The following is a 15,367-nucleotide window of genomic DNA, read 5'->3' on the forward strand; positions in this document are numbered from 1 at the left end:
CAAGACAAGGTAAGGTAAGGTAAATTCACATAAGATAAGGTATGAAGAGAGAAGAGAAGGTTAGGTCAGGTCAGGTTTCACTGCCACAGGCAAGTTTTGTCGACTGGACAGTTTACTGCCATAGGCAACTCAAGTCAACATATTAGGGTCATTTTAAATGGGCTAAGTGGGTATTGGGACAGTTGACAATGGGATGGTCCCCAAATGTCAACTAGCCCCCAAGGCTGCAGCTCTAAAAGCTAGTACAATCTTGCCTCCTGATTTGAGAGTCAATAGTCCTTCTCAAAAAACTAAGCTGTAAATGACTTCCCACTACAGTGGACAAACCATTGATCATACACCTCTCACTTTGCTGCTGGCCCAAATGTGAAAGTCATAGTCCTTCTCAAAAGACTCAGTTGTAAATGACTCTCCACTGCAGTGGAGAAACCATTGATCATACAGCTCTCATTTAACTGTTGGCCCAACTGTGAGAGTCATAGTCCTTCTCAAAAGAAAAAGCTGTAAATGACTTCCCATTACAGTGGAAAAAGGAAACAAAAACCACAAAATCACACAGCCCTTACTTTGCTGTTGCACCAGTTGTAAGCGTAAGCCAATCTCTGATATAAGCTGAGCGATATCAGCCAGAATCTTATCTTATCCCATCTTGTGGCAAAAGCAGGAAGGGGGGTTGTGTGCACTGACTTGTAAGGACTGATGATGATATCAGGTCCCCAGGTGAAGTCCTCGCTGAGGGGAAGCACTGAGTGGCAGGCATCAACGACCATCTGCGTGAAGTTCAGCAGCGAGTCTTGCACCAGGAACCTCAGTGAGTCCTGGAACAAAATCATCATCATTGTCATCATCATCATCATTGTCATCGTTATCATTACCATTGTTGCTATTGTTATCACTGTCATCATCATTGTTGTCACTGTCTTCATCATTGTCATAATTGTTGTTGTCATTGTCATCATTGCCATCATCATTTCTTGTCGTTGTCTTCATCATTATCATCATTGTAGTCATCATCATCCCTGTCAGAAAACAATATTTGGACATGGGTGATGCTGCACTGTGCTGACATGCTGTTTCCCTGGGGAAATCAAACCAAGTTTCAAACAGAGAAATCTGTTGTGATTAAAAAAAAAAAAAAAGTAGTACAGTAGTGTACAGTCCAGTCCAGTCCAGTGCAGTGCAGTGCAGAATAATACAGTACAGTACAGTACAGTACAATACAATACAGTACAGTACAGTACAAAGAACACAACACAACACAGCATATTATAACACAACACAATGCATTACATTACAATATAGCAAAATGCAATATGGTACAAATACAACAGAAGGCGAGACAAGACAAGACAGCACAGCACAGCACAACGCAACGTAATATAACACAACACAACACACCACACCACTCCATAACACACCACACCACACCACACCACACCACACCACAACACAACACAACACACCACACCACACCACACCACAACACAACACAACACAACACACCACACCACACCACAACACACCACACCACACCACAACACAACACAACACAACACAACACACCACTCCACAACACAACACAACACAACACAACACACCACACCACACCACACCACACCACACCACAACACAACACAACACAACACAACACAACACACCACACCACACCACACCACTCCACAACACAACACAACACACCACACCACACCACACCACTCCACAACACAACACAACACAACACACCACACCACACCACACCACACCACACCACTCCACAACACAACACAACACAACACAACACATCACTCCACAACACAACACAGCACAGCACAGCACAGCACAACGCAACACAACGTAATATAACACAACACCACACACCACACCACAACACAACCCAATCACGGACTGACCTGCATGATGAACTTGACAGTCTCCATGAACTTCTTCAGCTTGGAGATCTGATACACCTCCCAGTTGGTCTCGTGGATGTTGAACCAGCCTTTCCCCACATCACGCAGGCATGTGCGGATGCTGGCGCGCAGCGTCGTGATCCAGCTGTCCTTCAGGAACAGCGCCACCTGCCACACACGTTGACAGGGGAGGTAAGTCACTATGATGTTTCACTTTTTCTGTTAATTCCTTTTAGTTTCAGTTTTAAGGTGGGTGGGAGCGAGGGTAGAGGAGGAAGAAATTGGCGGCTAAGGAAAAGGGAAGACAGCAGTTGAGGAAGACAACAACAACAAAAAAAAACAACAAAAAGAAAGACAAAAAAGAAGGAATGGTAGTCAATGTGTTTCTTTTAATAATGCCTTCTTATGCTCAATTGGGAAAAAAAAATCCTGTATTTTTTTTTTTTTTTTTAATTTTTTTTTTTTTTTTAATAACACACACACCACTCTCTTTGTCTCCTCTGCCTCTCTGCCTCTTCTCCTTGTGTGTGTGACTGCTCACAACACTTCCACACTGACTCTCTTTGTGTGTAGATCTCTCTGAACTGTAACCTATGATTGAACTGAATAAAATGTTTTAAAGTCCAAACCAACATTCTCTCTGTATGCCTTCTTCTTTGTTCGTGGGCTGCAACTCCCACGTTCACTTGTATATACACGAGCGGGCTTTTACATGCATGACCGTTTTTAACCCTTCCATGAAGGCAGCCATACTCCGTTTTCAGGGGGGTGCATGCTGGGTATGTTCTTGTTTCCATAACCCACTGAACACTGACATGGATTACAGGATCTTTAACGTGCGTATTTGATCTTCTGCTTGCATATCCACACGAAAGGGGTTCAGGCACAAGCAGGTCTGCTGACCTGGGAGATTGGAAAAATCTCCACCCTTTTCCCACCAGGCGCCATAACCAAGATTCGAATCCGGGGCCCTCATATTGAAAGTCCAACGCTTTTACCACTCGGCTATTGCACCCGGATACACCTGCATGTAAAAGAGCAAACATAACAAACAGACAACAACATCATTACCAACAACAGCTCCTACCTGGGAGGTGGCCTGAGACTGCGCCTGCTCAAACTCCTCCAGCCTCATGGGCTTGGCGGTGGGGATATGGTACAGCGACATGGTGTGGCAGACACGGTTACACTCCGTGCGCACTTTGGTGATGGCCTGGATGCTCTCGGGTAAGGTCAGCAGAGAGTTAAATGCGAAGCCGTCGTACTGCTCGTCGAAAGGGTAATCTGGCACGTCTAGGCAACATCCTGAAAAAAATCATCCATTCACTGTAAGGTCAGCAGAGAGTTGAATGCAAAGCCGTTGTATTGCTCATCGAAAGGGTAATCTGGCACGCCCAGGCAACATCCTGAAAAAAAATCATCTGTTAATGGTGAATAATGATTTGTATTTGTTATTCTGAATGTGAGGAAGGTGACAGTATGGTTAAGATGCTTGTGTGCAGGTCTTGCTCTTTCTTTCAATCAAGTATGACTGGAAAATCAAACTGAGCATCTAGTCATTCAGATGAGACGATAAACCAAGGTCCTGTGTGCAGCCAGTACTTGGCACACTGAAAATGAACCTTTGGCAACACAGTATTGTCCTCTGGCAAAATTATGTAGAGGAAATCCACTCTGATAGGTACACAAATATATATGCATGCACTCAAGACCAAAGTGCATAAATGGGATATGCTGCTGGTCAGGAATTTTCCACTCCCTCCCCCCTCCCCCCCAACCACAGGCCCCCAGCCCACACCACCACCCCCACACACTCATTACCCACGTATCCCCACCCACACATATCACCCACCTACCTCGACAACACACACACATCACCCACATACCCCCCCCCAACCCCACCACCCTCCCAACACACATCACCCCTACCCCCGCTACACACAAACACACACACACACATCACCCACCTGCACACCTCCCCTCACACACACATCACCCACCTACACACCTCCCCTCACACACACATCACCCACCTACACACCTCCCCTCACACACACATCACCCACCTACACACCTCTCACACACACACATCACCCACCTACACACCTCCCCTCACACACACATCACCCACCTACACACCTCCCCTCACACACACATCACCCACCTACACACCTCCCCTCACACACACATCACCAACCTACACACCTCCCCTCTCACACACACATCACCCACCCACCCACACACTCACATACATAGATCACCAACTTACCGCTCCCACACACACAATTTATCTCATTGCATTAATAAAAAAAATTAAATTAAATTTAAAAAAACATAACCATTGACATGAACTCGCCTCGTGAAGGTGTGGCCTTGACCACAGGCTCTGGCACTTTGACGAAGGCAAAGGTTTTGGGGTCCTCTGAGATGGTCTTGTCAAAGATGATGCGGTTCATTGAGCGACAAAAGTCGATGTTCACCTCTCTCTCCAACACCTGCATGTAGTCGTCAATGTTGCTGCAGCAGGGAAGAAAAAAAAAAAAACAACGTACACAGTAGTCAATAGCAAACACCTGCATGTAGACGTCAATGCTGCAGAAACAGGACAGAAAAAAAAGGATGTACACAATAGTCAACAGCATCAACAACAACAACAAAAAACCTAACCTGTGAGCTGGCTGAATCGGTAGCATAAACAGCACTGACTTGAAGTTGTGTCCCTTGTGAATGGAGAGAGTTACTTCTCTTCATCTTTGAACAGAATAAAGCGTTCTAAAGTCTAATCTACTTCTTTTTCTTTCTTCTTTTTTTTTTAATATTCTCTGTGTTCCCTCTCTCTCAGAACAAAATCCTTCAGTCAGTGTCTTCTTTCCTTTCAAAGGTCCAACATGTTTTCATGCTAGAAGGCATGGTCACACATGCACACACACGTACGTACACAAACACCTACGCTCACACATACATACGTTCTAATCTATATTCCCATCATACATTCCCCCTCCCACTCTTTTTCATACATGCGCGCACACACACACACACACACATACAACACACACACATGCACACATACAAACATGCACATGCACACACACAACACAACACACAGAACACACTCACACATACATAATCACACAACACCACAAACACACACACACACACAGACGTGCTCACATACACACACACACAAACATGTGCATACACACACACAGACACTTCACACACACACACACACATACACCCCACGTACACACACACAACACAACACACCACAATGCACAGACGCAACCAATTCCTCACCCATACCACCCCATATACCCATTCCAACCCCCAACCACCCATACACACACACACACATATGCACACACACACATACACACACACATGCACACACGTACACTTCCAACCCCCAACCCACTCCCCCAACACACACACACAATACACAGAACCAACCCACCCACCCACCCCCACACAAAACACCAACACCCATCCCTTCTCTCCCTCCCCTCCCCTCCCCTTCCCTTCCCCACCCTCCCACACACACACATACACACACACTCACCTCGCCTGACTGTTCAGTCCAGGTGCCGACTGCGCCCACTCCTGCATCCTCCTGAGGGAAGCCTGATCCAGCTCCCCAACCCCATCCATGGGCATGCAGTCCACGTACAGATGGTAGCGCAGCTCTGCCTCAGAGATGCGACGGCTTTCAAACGCCTCTGCCAGCCGCCCAGCAAACACTTGGGGGTCTTCCGCCTTGAACATGAGCTGGATGCGAGAGATCCAGAACTGGCTGGGTAGGTCCATTCTCTTCCCTGCACGATGACAGATGAGATATATATATCATATATATATACTGGGTGTCCCATGCATGAACATGATGAAAGGTCACATTGCACAGCTCTGATATTGGATTGTTTTGACATGCTGTTTTGAATTTGAGAATACTGGCATAATTTGTGTCCGAACTTTTAGATATTTTGCAGACTTGTTGATGATACCCTAAGGTTACTGTGTAAAAACTTTCAATGAATTTGGTTTCTCTATCACTGAGAAAATACTTGTCAAAAAGCGGTTCACTTTTTTGGGGACACCCGATATGTGTATATACATATACAGCAGTCGGTGACATGATGTGGATCAATGAAATATCATTTCTAAATAAATCATTTACAACAAATGATGATCATGGAAATGATAAAAATGAGAATGATGATGATGGTGATGACAATGATGATAATAATAACAACAACAATAATAATGATGATGATGATGATAATGATCTTGATGATATTGATATTACTGATACTACTACTACCTATACTAACAATCATAACGTTAACACTACTGCTGCTAATACCGATGATGATAATAACAGTGATAATGATGATGATTATTATTATTATTAATGTTACTGTTAATGCTGCTGCTACTACTACTACTTCTACTACTGATAATAATAATTATAGGAAAAACAATAATAATACATGTATTTATCTAGCACTACATCTCATGGGCAATCACATCAAAGCACTTTAAGTTAACACCCAACTTTCACAGGCATGCACTTGCCTCCCTTCATGGTTTCTAATCGCTTTTGTTTGTTAACATGCCTTAAGTGTTTATGCTGGTTTCACCTGCATTTCTCAGTTGCAAGAACATTCAAGAAAATAGAATGGTTGTTTAGTTGCATTTATTTTCCTTTTTTTTTTTTTTGTTTTGTTTTTTGTTTGTTTGTTTGTGTGTGTGTGTGGGGTGGGGGATCTGGTTTGGTTTTGTTTTTTTAAGTTTTGGTGCAAAGTCCAAAGACTCAATCAAAGGAAAAAGGTTGTTTATTTGCATCTATTTTCCTTCATTACTTTATAATTTGGCGTCCGCCTAGGAAGCGAGAGAATCTGAGCGCGCTGGTTCGAATCACGGTTCAGCCGCCGATATTTTCTCCCCCTCCACTAGACCTTGAGTGGTGGTCTGGACGCTAGTCATTCGGATGAGACGATAAACCGAGGTCCCGCGTGCAGCATGCACTTAGCACACGTAAAAGAACCCACGGCAACAAAAGGGTTGTTCCTGGCAAAATTCTGTAGAAAAATCCACATCGATAGGAAAAACAAATTAAACTGCATGCAGGAAAAAATACAAAAAAAAAAAAAAAAAATGGGTGGTGCTGTAATGTAGCGACGCGCTCTCCCTGGGGAGAGCAGCCCAAATTTCACACAGAGAAATCTGTTGTGATAAAAAGAAATACAAATACAAATACAAAATTTTTTGCAGAGGATAAGAAGGGAGGGGAACCAAGGGAGAAAGAGGTGGGTGGTAACCTGAACAGTAAAAAAAAAAAAAAGGCCTAACTACCTGTCCTAATTTTCTTTTTTTTTTAACTGTGTTTTTCAGTACAATTATCAGTTCAGCAAACCTGTGAGGGAAGGCATGTCTTTGGTGATTTGAGTGTTCATACCACTGTCCGTGTCAGCACTTGTTCATTTGACAATGCTTGGGTTACAAGACAGCTAAATAGACAGTTCTTGCAGGCCATGCTGACCTGCATTGTAAACTGCAACGTATGCTGACCATGACAAAACATTAACTGATTTCAGCCTTAAGCCTAACCAGTGCCCTGGCATCAAAATTTGTTTCATCAAAACGGTCTTCACGTTCCTGCATATCCGCAAACTGCAAAGGGAACTAACTTCGACAGAATTTCCAGCTGTATCCCCATGAGTCAATTTAAAGGAAAAATTGGCTGATTTCTGTATGTACCATTCATTTTTCTGCATCAGTATGGTAGGGGAACCTACCAATGCTGTAAAACCCCTAGGGCTGAATGGGTTAGGCATGGAAAACAACTTATCCACATACACAGAACCCACCGTCTTTATCAAAGCCCCCGTTGACCACGGGTTGACCATTGGCGTCCACAACACGACCCGCTCCGTTCACTTTCTGCACAAAGAACTCCTTGGTCTTTGGTTCGTAGTCCAGCACTCCCACTTCGAACCAGTCGTAGCTCTTGCCAGGAGACTCATCTGTGATCACAGAATTGGTTCTTCAGTGAATTTTCAGTGCTTCGGGATTCAGCTTAGATTTGTTTCTGTCGCTTATTGTTATCTGCTTCTGTTGTGTACTTCTGTGTTAAAACATAGATGTGAAATTCCCCATGGTACAGTCATAACCATTGACTGTGCCTTTTCTTAGTTTCCAAGCTTGTGAAGAAATCTCAAAGTTGTTGTAAAACAGTACTGTCAAATCGCACCTAATTATGATGAATGACTGAAAATGCAGAAACTAGTTAATAGAGACTCTGTCAAGTGACATGAAATTTCAATTTTGTATCCAGCTGATGCATTTTGCCACATCAATTACAAATGTATAGCTGAAATATGAGGGATTGGAGTGTTCTGTTATTTGTCATTGTCTATGAAAACAATTCCTGTGGATTTAAATCAAAAGAAGTGGACAAGATTTTATTAAGTACTTTGATATAAGCTCACTACAAAGACAGATGGACAAGACTTTGATATAAACTCACCACACACATGGAAGGACAAGACTGATGCAAATTTACTACAAACACGAAAGGACTCAAGCCACCATGAACCTTTTGTTATCATATTAGACTTTGATACAAACTAACTACACACACACACACACACACACACACACACACACACACACACACACACACACACACACACACACACACACACACACACACACACACACACACACACACACACACACTCACTCACTACACACACACACACACACACACACACACACACACACACACACACACAAGGTCTCACCTTCCTGTGTCTCGTCCTCAGTCACCGGCAACAGAGCGATGCCGGGCACCGGTTTGCGAACACCGTTGGTCTGGCCCATGGCCACCCACTCGTCAGGCGTGCGGACGTCTTTGTCGTCATTGTCAAAGATGTGGAGGGGGAGGTAGGGGGGGAAGGGGGCGGGGTCGTCAGGGTCCTCGTTGAGGAGGACTGGGGTGGAGCCCATGGGCCGGGGCATTAGCATGCCTGTGTCGATGTTGTACGACCGCAGCAGCTGTTTGAGGTCCAGCTGGGTGTAGTGTCTCCTCCGCCTGCCAACACACACACACACAAATGTACAGATGTGCATGCACACACACACACACACACACACATGCACATGCACACACACACGCACACACACACACACACACATGCACACACACACACACACACACACATGCACATGCACATCCACATACACACATGTACATCCATATACACACACACACACACACACATGCACGCATGCACATGCACATACACACATGCATGCAGACATACACACATACACACACACACGCACACACACACATACCCCAAACTCCATGACCTCTATCAGGTTCACAGTCAGCACACAGAATGTGATAAACATGCAATGTATATAGTACTCTAGAAATTGGCCATATTTTCTAAGCTAAAAAGCCTTAAGCCACTTACCCCCCACCACCTCACAACCAACCCCTCATCTACAAAAAAACACACACACACGAACACACACACACACACGCACACACACACTAAAAATGAAAATCTTCTGTCATCCAAAACCTACACAGTTATATAAAACATCCAAGTGCCATGATCTGTAAAGACAATGTACAAATTCAGACAGAAGAGCATGTTTACAAATGCCTACAAATCAAAAAACAACATCATGGATATGAATGGATCTTTTTGTTTGGACTGAAAACAGGGAAAAGCCTTCTACATTCATTGTTCTGTTGCTACACCGTGCCTACAGAACCATTGGGTCTCACAATTAACCCTTTCACCACCAGTCAATTTAGAGTACAAAATTCTGTTGTGGTATAAACACAGAAAAGACAGTGGCTAAGAATAACTGGGAATTCCCCCCGCTATGTTTGGAAAATATGGCCTATCCTACCACCGAACGTTAAGAGCAGTAGGTTCATGGATAACAGACCAATGAATGGTCAAATTCAGTGACATGGGTCCTCTACCACACCTGTGCATAAGCGCGAGCTTGGTGGTGAAAGGGTTAATGATGACAAGATAAATGTAGAAAAAGGCAGGAGAGGAGAAAGAAGAAGAAGAAGAAGAAAGGTATTCATATTGTACTTAATCTTGTGCAGAGATAAATCAAAGCGGTTTCAGTTTCAATTTCTCAAGTAGGCATCACTGCGTTTGGACAAATCCATATACGCTACGCCACATCTGCAAGACAGGTGCCTGACCAGCAGCATAAATTAACGTGCTTAATCAGGCCTTGAGAGCATGCATGTATGATTGTGTACTTATCAACGTAGATTTCTTCTACAGAATTTTGTTGAAGACAACACTTTTGTTGCCTTGGGTTCTTTTTCAGTGCGCCAAGTGCGTGCTGCACATAGGAACACAGTTTATCATCTCAACCAAATGACTAGACACTCAGTTTGATTTTCCTGTCAACCTTGCAAGAAAGGGCAAGACCGAGATTCAAATCTAGACCCTCACGAACACTTGGCAGATAAGTGTCTTAATCATTCTGCCACCTTCCTCCAAAAATCAAAGCACTTCCACACCAGTCATTCACATGCAAGCATAACTCTGATTCAGGGTGTCCTAAGACAAAACTTACAAATGCATGCAAAAGGAAAGCTAGAGAAACTGTAGACTGGTACAGGGGATGGTTAGGTCTGCGGGGATGAGAGGGGGGGGGTGGCTATTTTGGAAAGAGGTAGGCATTAAGACCAGACTTGAACAAAACAAAAGAGGGGAATAGTTCAAAATGTAAGGTCCAAAGATGTGGAAATAAGTCTGTGCTCTTCAGTATCTACAGCTATAGGAGACCTGTTAATTTAAAGTATGCTCTCAAAGTGTTATCATTTTTCATTATTATTGATACTGGTATATCCCCTTTCCTAGCTCAGAGACAAAACTGTAAGTGCATGACAGGGTGCACAAGGACGGTCTACCTGTGGTGAGCCAGTTGACAGCTGCCTTTCTGAACTCATCATTCATTTTCTGTTGCATTCAGTGAGACTTCAGACTACAAACATACACACAAAATTTTCCCATGGACACATCTCTTATTGCCATGGGTTCTTTTATGTGCGCTAAATGCATGCTGCACACGGGACTTTGGTTTATTATCTCATCCCAATGAATATGAATATACAACAACAAAAATAAACAACACTGTCAACAAACGCAAATGTTTGCCAACCTTTCAATTTCAATCTTCCGTGGACATTCCCCAGGCTTGGCATAGAAAGCCAACTGTACTTTGGGCTCAGAAGCTTGCACAGGAAAATCCTTAGGAACAGAGAGTAAGAAGCAAATTTTTTATCCATAAATATCTGATAAACTCTTAGGTACATGATAATTATATAAGACATTTCTACAACAGAACTGCATTCAAAAATTACCAATAATCTCCAGTATAACCAGTAAAAAAAAATGTCTTTGATGATCTTCTCAGAAAGAAAATAAGTCAAAAACTTTATTTCATAATGAAATCATCATCACAGTGGTAACTTCACAAATGTTGGATCTTACTACTATACTAGCACTACTGTACATGTACAATGTGTGTTAAAAGGTTAATGATAGAATGTGGATAGTAACATGTTATCTTCTTATAAATACACACACACACACACACACACACACACACACGCGCGCGCGCACACAAAGAGTATGAAATAAAAAGAAATAAATTATTCAACAACAACAAAAAACGACCGAAGTGGAACAGTTTATAAAACAGTGTGAACAATATATATGCCCACTCACAGATATAGCTGTGATCTCAGTGCTAGGTCCATGACTCTGGTTCTCTAAACTTGCAGCCAAAGCTTCAGGCTTAGGTTGGAATGATGAGACTGAAACAGGCAACCAACCAGATTTTCATGACCCTTGAGATTTGTCAACAACAAAAACCACACCAACACCTATTAAGCTTAATAGCCATATCATTTCACACATACACCCACACACACGTGCGCGCACGTGCACACGCACACATGCACACTCGCACGCACGCACATGCACACACACACACACACACACACACACACACACACACACACATTGTTAGAGGGCATTAAACTGACAAAGGAAACACTTATTATTTCAATCATGTGCTGTAGTAATCATTCATCTTGTAAAATATTATACAATTACAGACTTTCATTTTGAATTTTTGAATGTGATGAGTGGCTTCTTCCTCCCCTCTCACATGTTTTTTTTCTCACTCTGTATGTGTGTTTGTGTGTATGTGTTGGGAAGGGAGGATGCATTCCTGAATATTTGCGTGCATGTGCATGTTTGTGTGCACATGCATACTGCATGTACAAATATACATGTATGTATGTATGTATGTATGTATGTATATACATATGAGTGTGTGTGTTTGTGAATGCATGCATGCACGTGCGTGTGTGTATCTGTTTGCTTATTAATGCGTGCGCTTGCTGTATGTGTGTGTACATGTTCTCAGTCAGGTTCTTCCCCCCAGCACAACAACCTTTTTTTCCAATCATTCAAACCCACACCAAATATGACCATGTCTTGCACAATGGCGCAGTTTTAATCCTATGGCAAATGGCGCAGATCAGAAAGTGGATAATCACCTTTGGGTGTGTGTTTCTCCTTGGCCACATTCCATAGTGTGTCCTGGGCAGTCACAGGCCCACCCAGATGTGGCTGGAAACACGCCAAAGATTTTGTGTTGATTAGAATGTTTTTAGTGGATGAATACACAATACAATGACAGGCAGGTCTGTACACATGGACACATAATGCATATGATATAACGATATCATGCGTATAATGCAGACTGCAAACAATGTGCACAGAATGCGCACCAGTCAGGCTGTTTTTCCTCTCTGCTGTGTTTTCAGCCACACACACACACACACACACACTGTCCAAAATCACAACTGTGTATTAAACAAAAGAATGAACACACACACACACACACACACACACACACACACACACACACACACACACATTCACCATAATAATATACCAAAAACATATAACACACATGTCATTCTACTCTGAGAAATTCATAAAAGAAATATGTTGTTTAAAAAAGAAAACTAATTTCTCTCATTTTTTTCAACTTTATTCAAACTCAGTCTCACACAGTGTGTGCAGCAAAGTGTGGACAAGTAGAAAAAATGTCAGAAAAGGGGGGGGGGGGGGGGGGGGGGGGGGGGGGAATATACAGAGAAAGATGGAAAGGAAATAAATATCACAGATGATTATCTGTCATCTTCTCATTTCCTGATTTCTGTTTTTAGTTTATTCAGATAATCTACATTACCCTTCATGCAGTCTAAATCCCTTCTTCCAATTTCTCAAATATATTTCACTCTTCAAGCTTTCAAACAGGTCACTTTCATTCAAGCAGCACAATTTTTTTAATTTTTTTTCACATTTTCTTCCATTTAAAACAAAATAATGCTTATGAAAGTGTCAAACTCATATCAATAACAGGCATTCATAAACTCACCATAGAAGTGCTGTCTGGGTCAGCATCGCTGCAGATAATGTCTGAGTAGAAGCCTCGTTGTTTAATTTCTGGGTACTTCTGTCCTGTGGTTGAGGTTCTCGCAGAAAGTGAGGTACTTGTGCGGTTGGCGGAGAATGGCCGAGCTTGTGAAGCTCGGCTGCTACGCCTTGACATACTGGCTTATTTTCTGTTGAGTAAAAATGATACACTGTTGTCATATTCTGTTCAATGAGATATTATCGTGTGTGTGCTATGTTTGTGCAAAAACACAAACATTACTGTGGTTGTGTATGTTTGTGTGTGTGTGTGTGTGTGTGTGTGTGTGTGTGTGTGTGTGTGTGTGTGTGTCCTGACAGCTGGTTTGGAAGTGTTGCTGAGGAGGTCTGTTCGATCTCGTTTAGGTGAAGCGGGAACCAAATTACAAGTAGTCTCCACAGGCTATACACAAGGGAAGAAGCAATTTGTAAAGCATAATCTGCAGATTTTGCAGCATTAATCATGGGATATCCACCTAGCTTGTCAGTCATGGTTTACATACTGGATATGTTGTGGTTACAGTTCATGATAAACTAAACTGTTGCATAATTTTCTTTTATATTTTTTAATGTGTCCTGGGATTGAATATGTCATTATGTGTGTTACACAATGATACTTTTTTTTCTTAAGTTGGGATAACATTAAAGCAATCAAAACAACAAGTTTTACACACATAACGCTTCTTGGCAGAATTCCAGAGTCATTTGAAACAGACAGTCAATGCTGAATACAAATTCTCGCTAAATGCGCAAAAAAAGTTCACAGCCATGACAATGATCAATCTTTAAATTACAGTAACACTTCTAAGGTGGTCGATTTCATGCTAACATCGGTTATAAAACAAACCTATTTGTCTCACATCAATCTAACGGTAAAAAAAAACAAAATCTTCGCCCACCTGTTTCACGTTCGCTCGGCTGCGAGTCAACGCACAGTGCGTCTAAACAAAATGGCGCCGTTGCCAAGCTATTTCTATTTCCGCTTCCCTTCCTTTTCCCTCCCCCTGTCCCCTCCTCTTCTGCGCAAACCATAGACATATATATGTAGATAGATGTATATGTATATCTCAGTGGCGCAAACCCGTTCTCAGCTTTGTATTTAATTTTCTCGTGTTCTGTTAAGTAAATGTATAATTAAAATGTCAGAATGGGTGGGAATGTTTCTATGATGATAAGAAGAAGCAGAAACAGCAGCTGATAGTACTGTAAAGCAAACTCCAAGTTTGGCAACTGACATGTTTCTTGAATTTGATGAATAATTGCTTTGATATTTCTTAAATGAAGCATGGAACGCAGACCAACAAAGATGATACAAAGAGGGGACGATTACAGGCCGCGAGACTGAAGGCAAAAATGCCAATTCCTACTACTCGGCAGCCGGTGTACTACTCCACCGTGACTGACCTGACTGAGGCGCCTCCGAGTTATATCAGTATGGCATTGCATGAATAGGTGTATGGATATACATGCATCAATAGAAAAAAATCTCTCTGTCTGTGCCTGTGTCTTTTGTGCCTGTCTCCCGTGACTGTGACTGACCGTCAGTGAGACTCAGTGACCGCCGACTCAGTTCAGCTGGTTCACTACATGCCGCTGTGTGTTTTTGTCATTCTCCGGCTCTGACATTCTGTCTGACATCATGTTCTGTCTGGCTGTCTCCCATCTCTCTCTCTCTCTCTCTCTCTCTCGTCCTTTAGTGTTCGCACATTCGATCGCAGCCTACTCAGTCACGGGCTGCACGCGCATCCGAGTCAGCCACGGTGCCCGGGCCCCCGTCCCCCCCGGGCCCCCTACCCCCCACCGGGCCCTCAATCCCCCTCCCCCCTCACACACATAAACCATACACACACACACACACACACACACACACACACACACACACACACACACACACACACGTTAGCCAGGAGAGAAAGA

At 42.9% G+C, this 15,367-nt stretch overlaps 1 protein-coding gene across 2 annotated transcripts in view; it reads right to left on the minus strand.

Moving 5' to 3' along the window:
* LOC143298193 (dynein axonemal heavy chain 1-like) overlaps nt 1-14,409 on the minus strand; it is a 148,767-nt gene extending 134,358 nt beyond the window's left edge. For both annotated transcript variants that reach the window (XM_076610957.1, XM_076610956.1), the window contains exons 1-12: nt 14,350-14,409; nt 13,416-13,602; nt 12,526-12,598; nt 11,687-11,775; nt 11,118-11,206; nt 8,711-9,000; nt 7,775-7,930; nt 5,470-5,722; nt 4,267-4,427; nt 2,998-3,215; nt 1,911-2,078; nt 688-818 (exon numbers count right to left, since the gene is read on the minus strand). In XM_076610957.1, the coding sequence (XP_076467072.1) occupies nt 688-818; nt 1,911-2,078; nt 2,998-3,215; nt 4,267-4,427; nt 5,470-5,722; nt 7,775-7,930; nt 8,711-9,000; nt 11,118-11,206; nt 11,687-11,775; nt 12,526-12,598; nt 13,416-13,589 (1,802 nt within the window). In that variant the 5' untranslated portion in view covers nt 13,590-13,602; nt 14,350-14,409. The remainder of the gene's footprint in view (nt 1-687; nt 819-1,910; nt 2,079-2,997; nt 3,216-4,266; nt 4,428-5,469; nt 5,723-7,774; nt 7,931-8,710; nt 9,001-11,117; nt 11,207-11,686; nt 11,776-12,525; nt 12,599-13,415; nt 13,603-14,349) is intronic.
* Nucleotides 14,410-15,367: the final 958 nt, after the last annotated feature.

Source organism: Babylonia areolata, chromosome 23 (assembly GCF_041734735.1).
Source record: "Babylonia areolata isolate BAREFJ2019XMU chromosome 23, ASM4173473v1, whole genome shotgun sequence".
Lineage (NCBI taxonomy): Eukaryota > Metazoa > Mollusca > Gastropoda > Neogastropoda > Buccinidae > Babylonia > Babylonia areolata.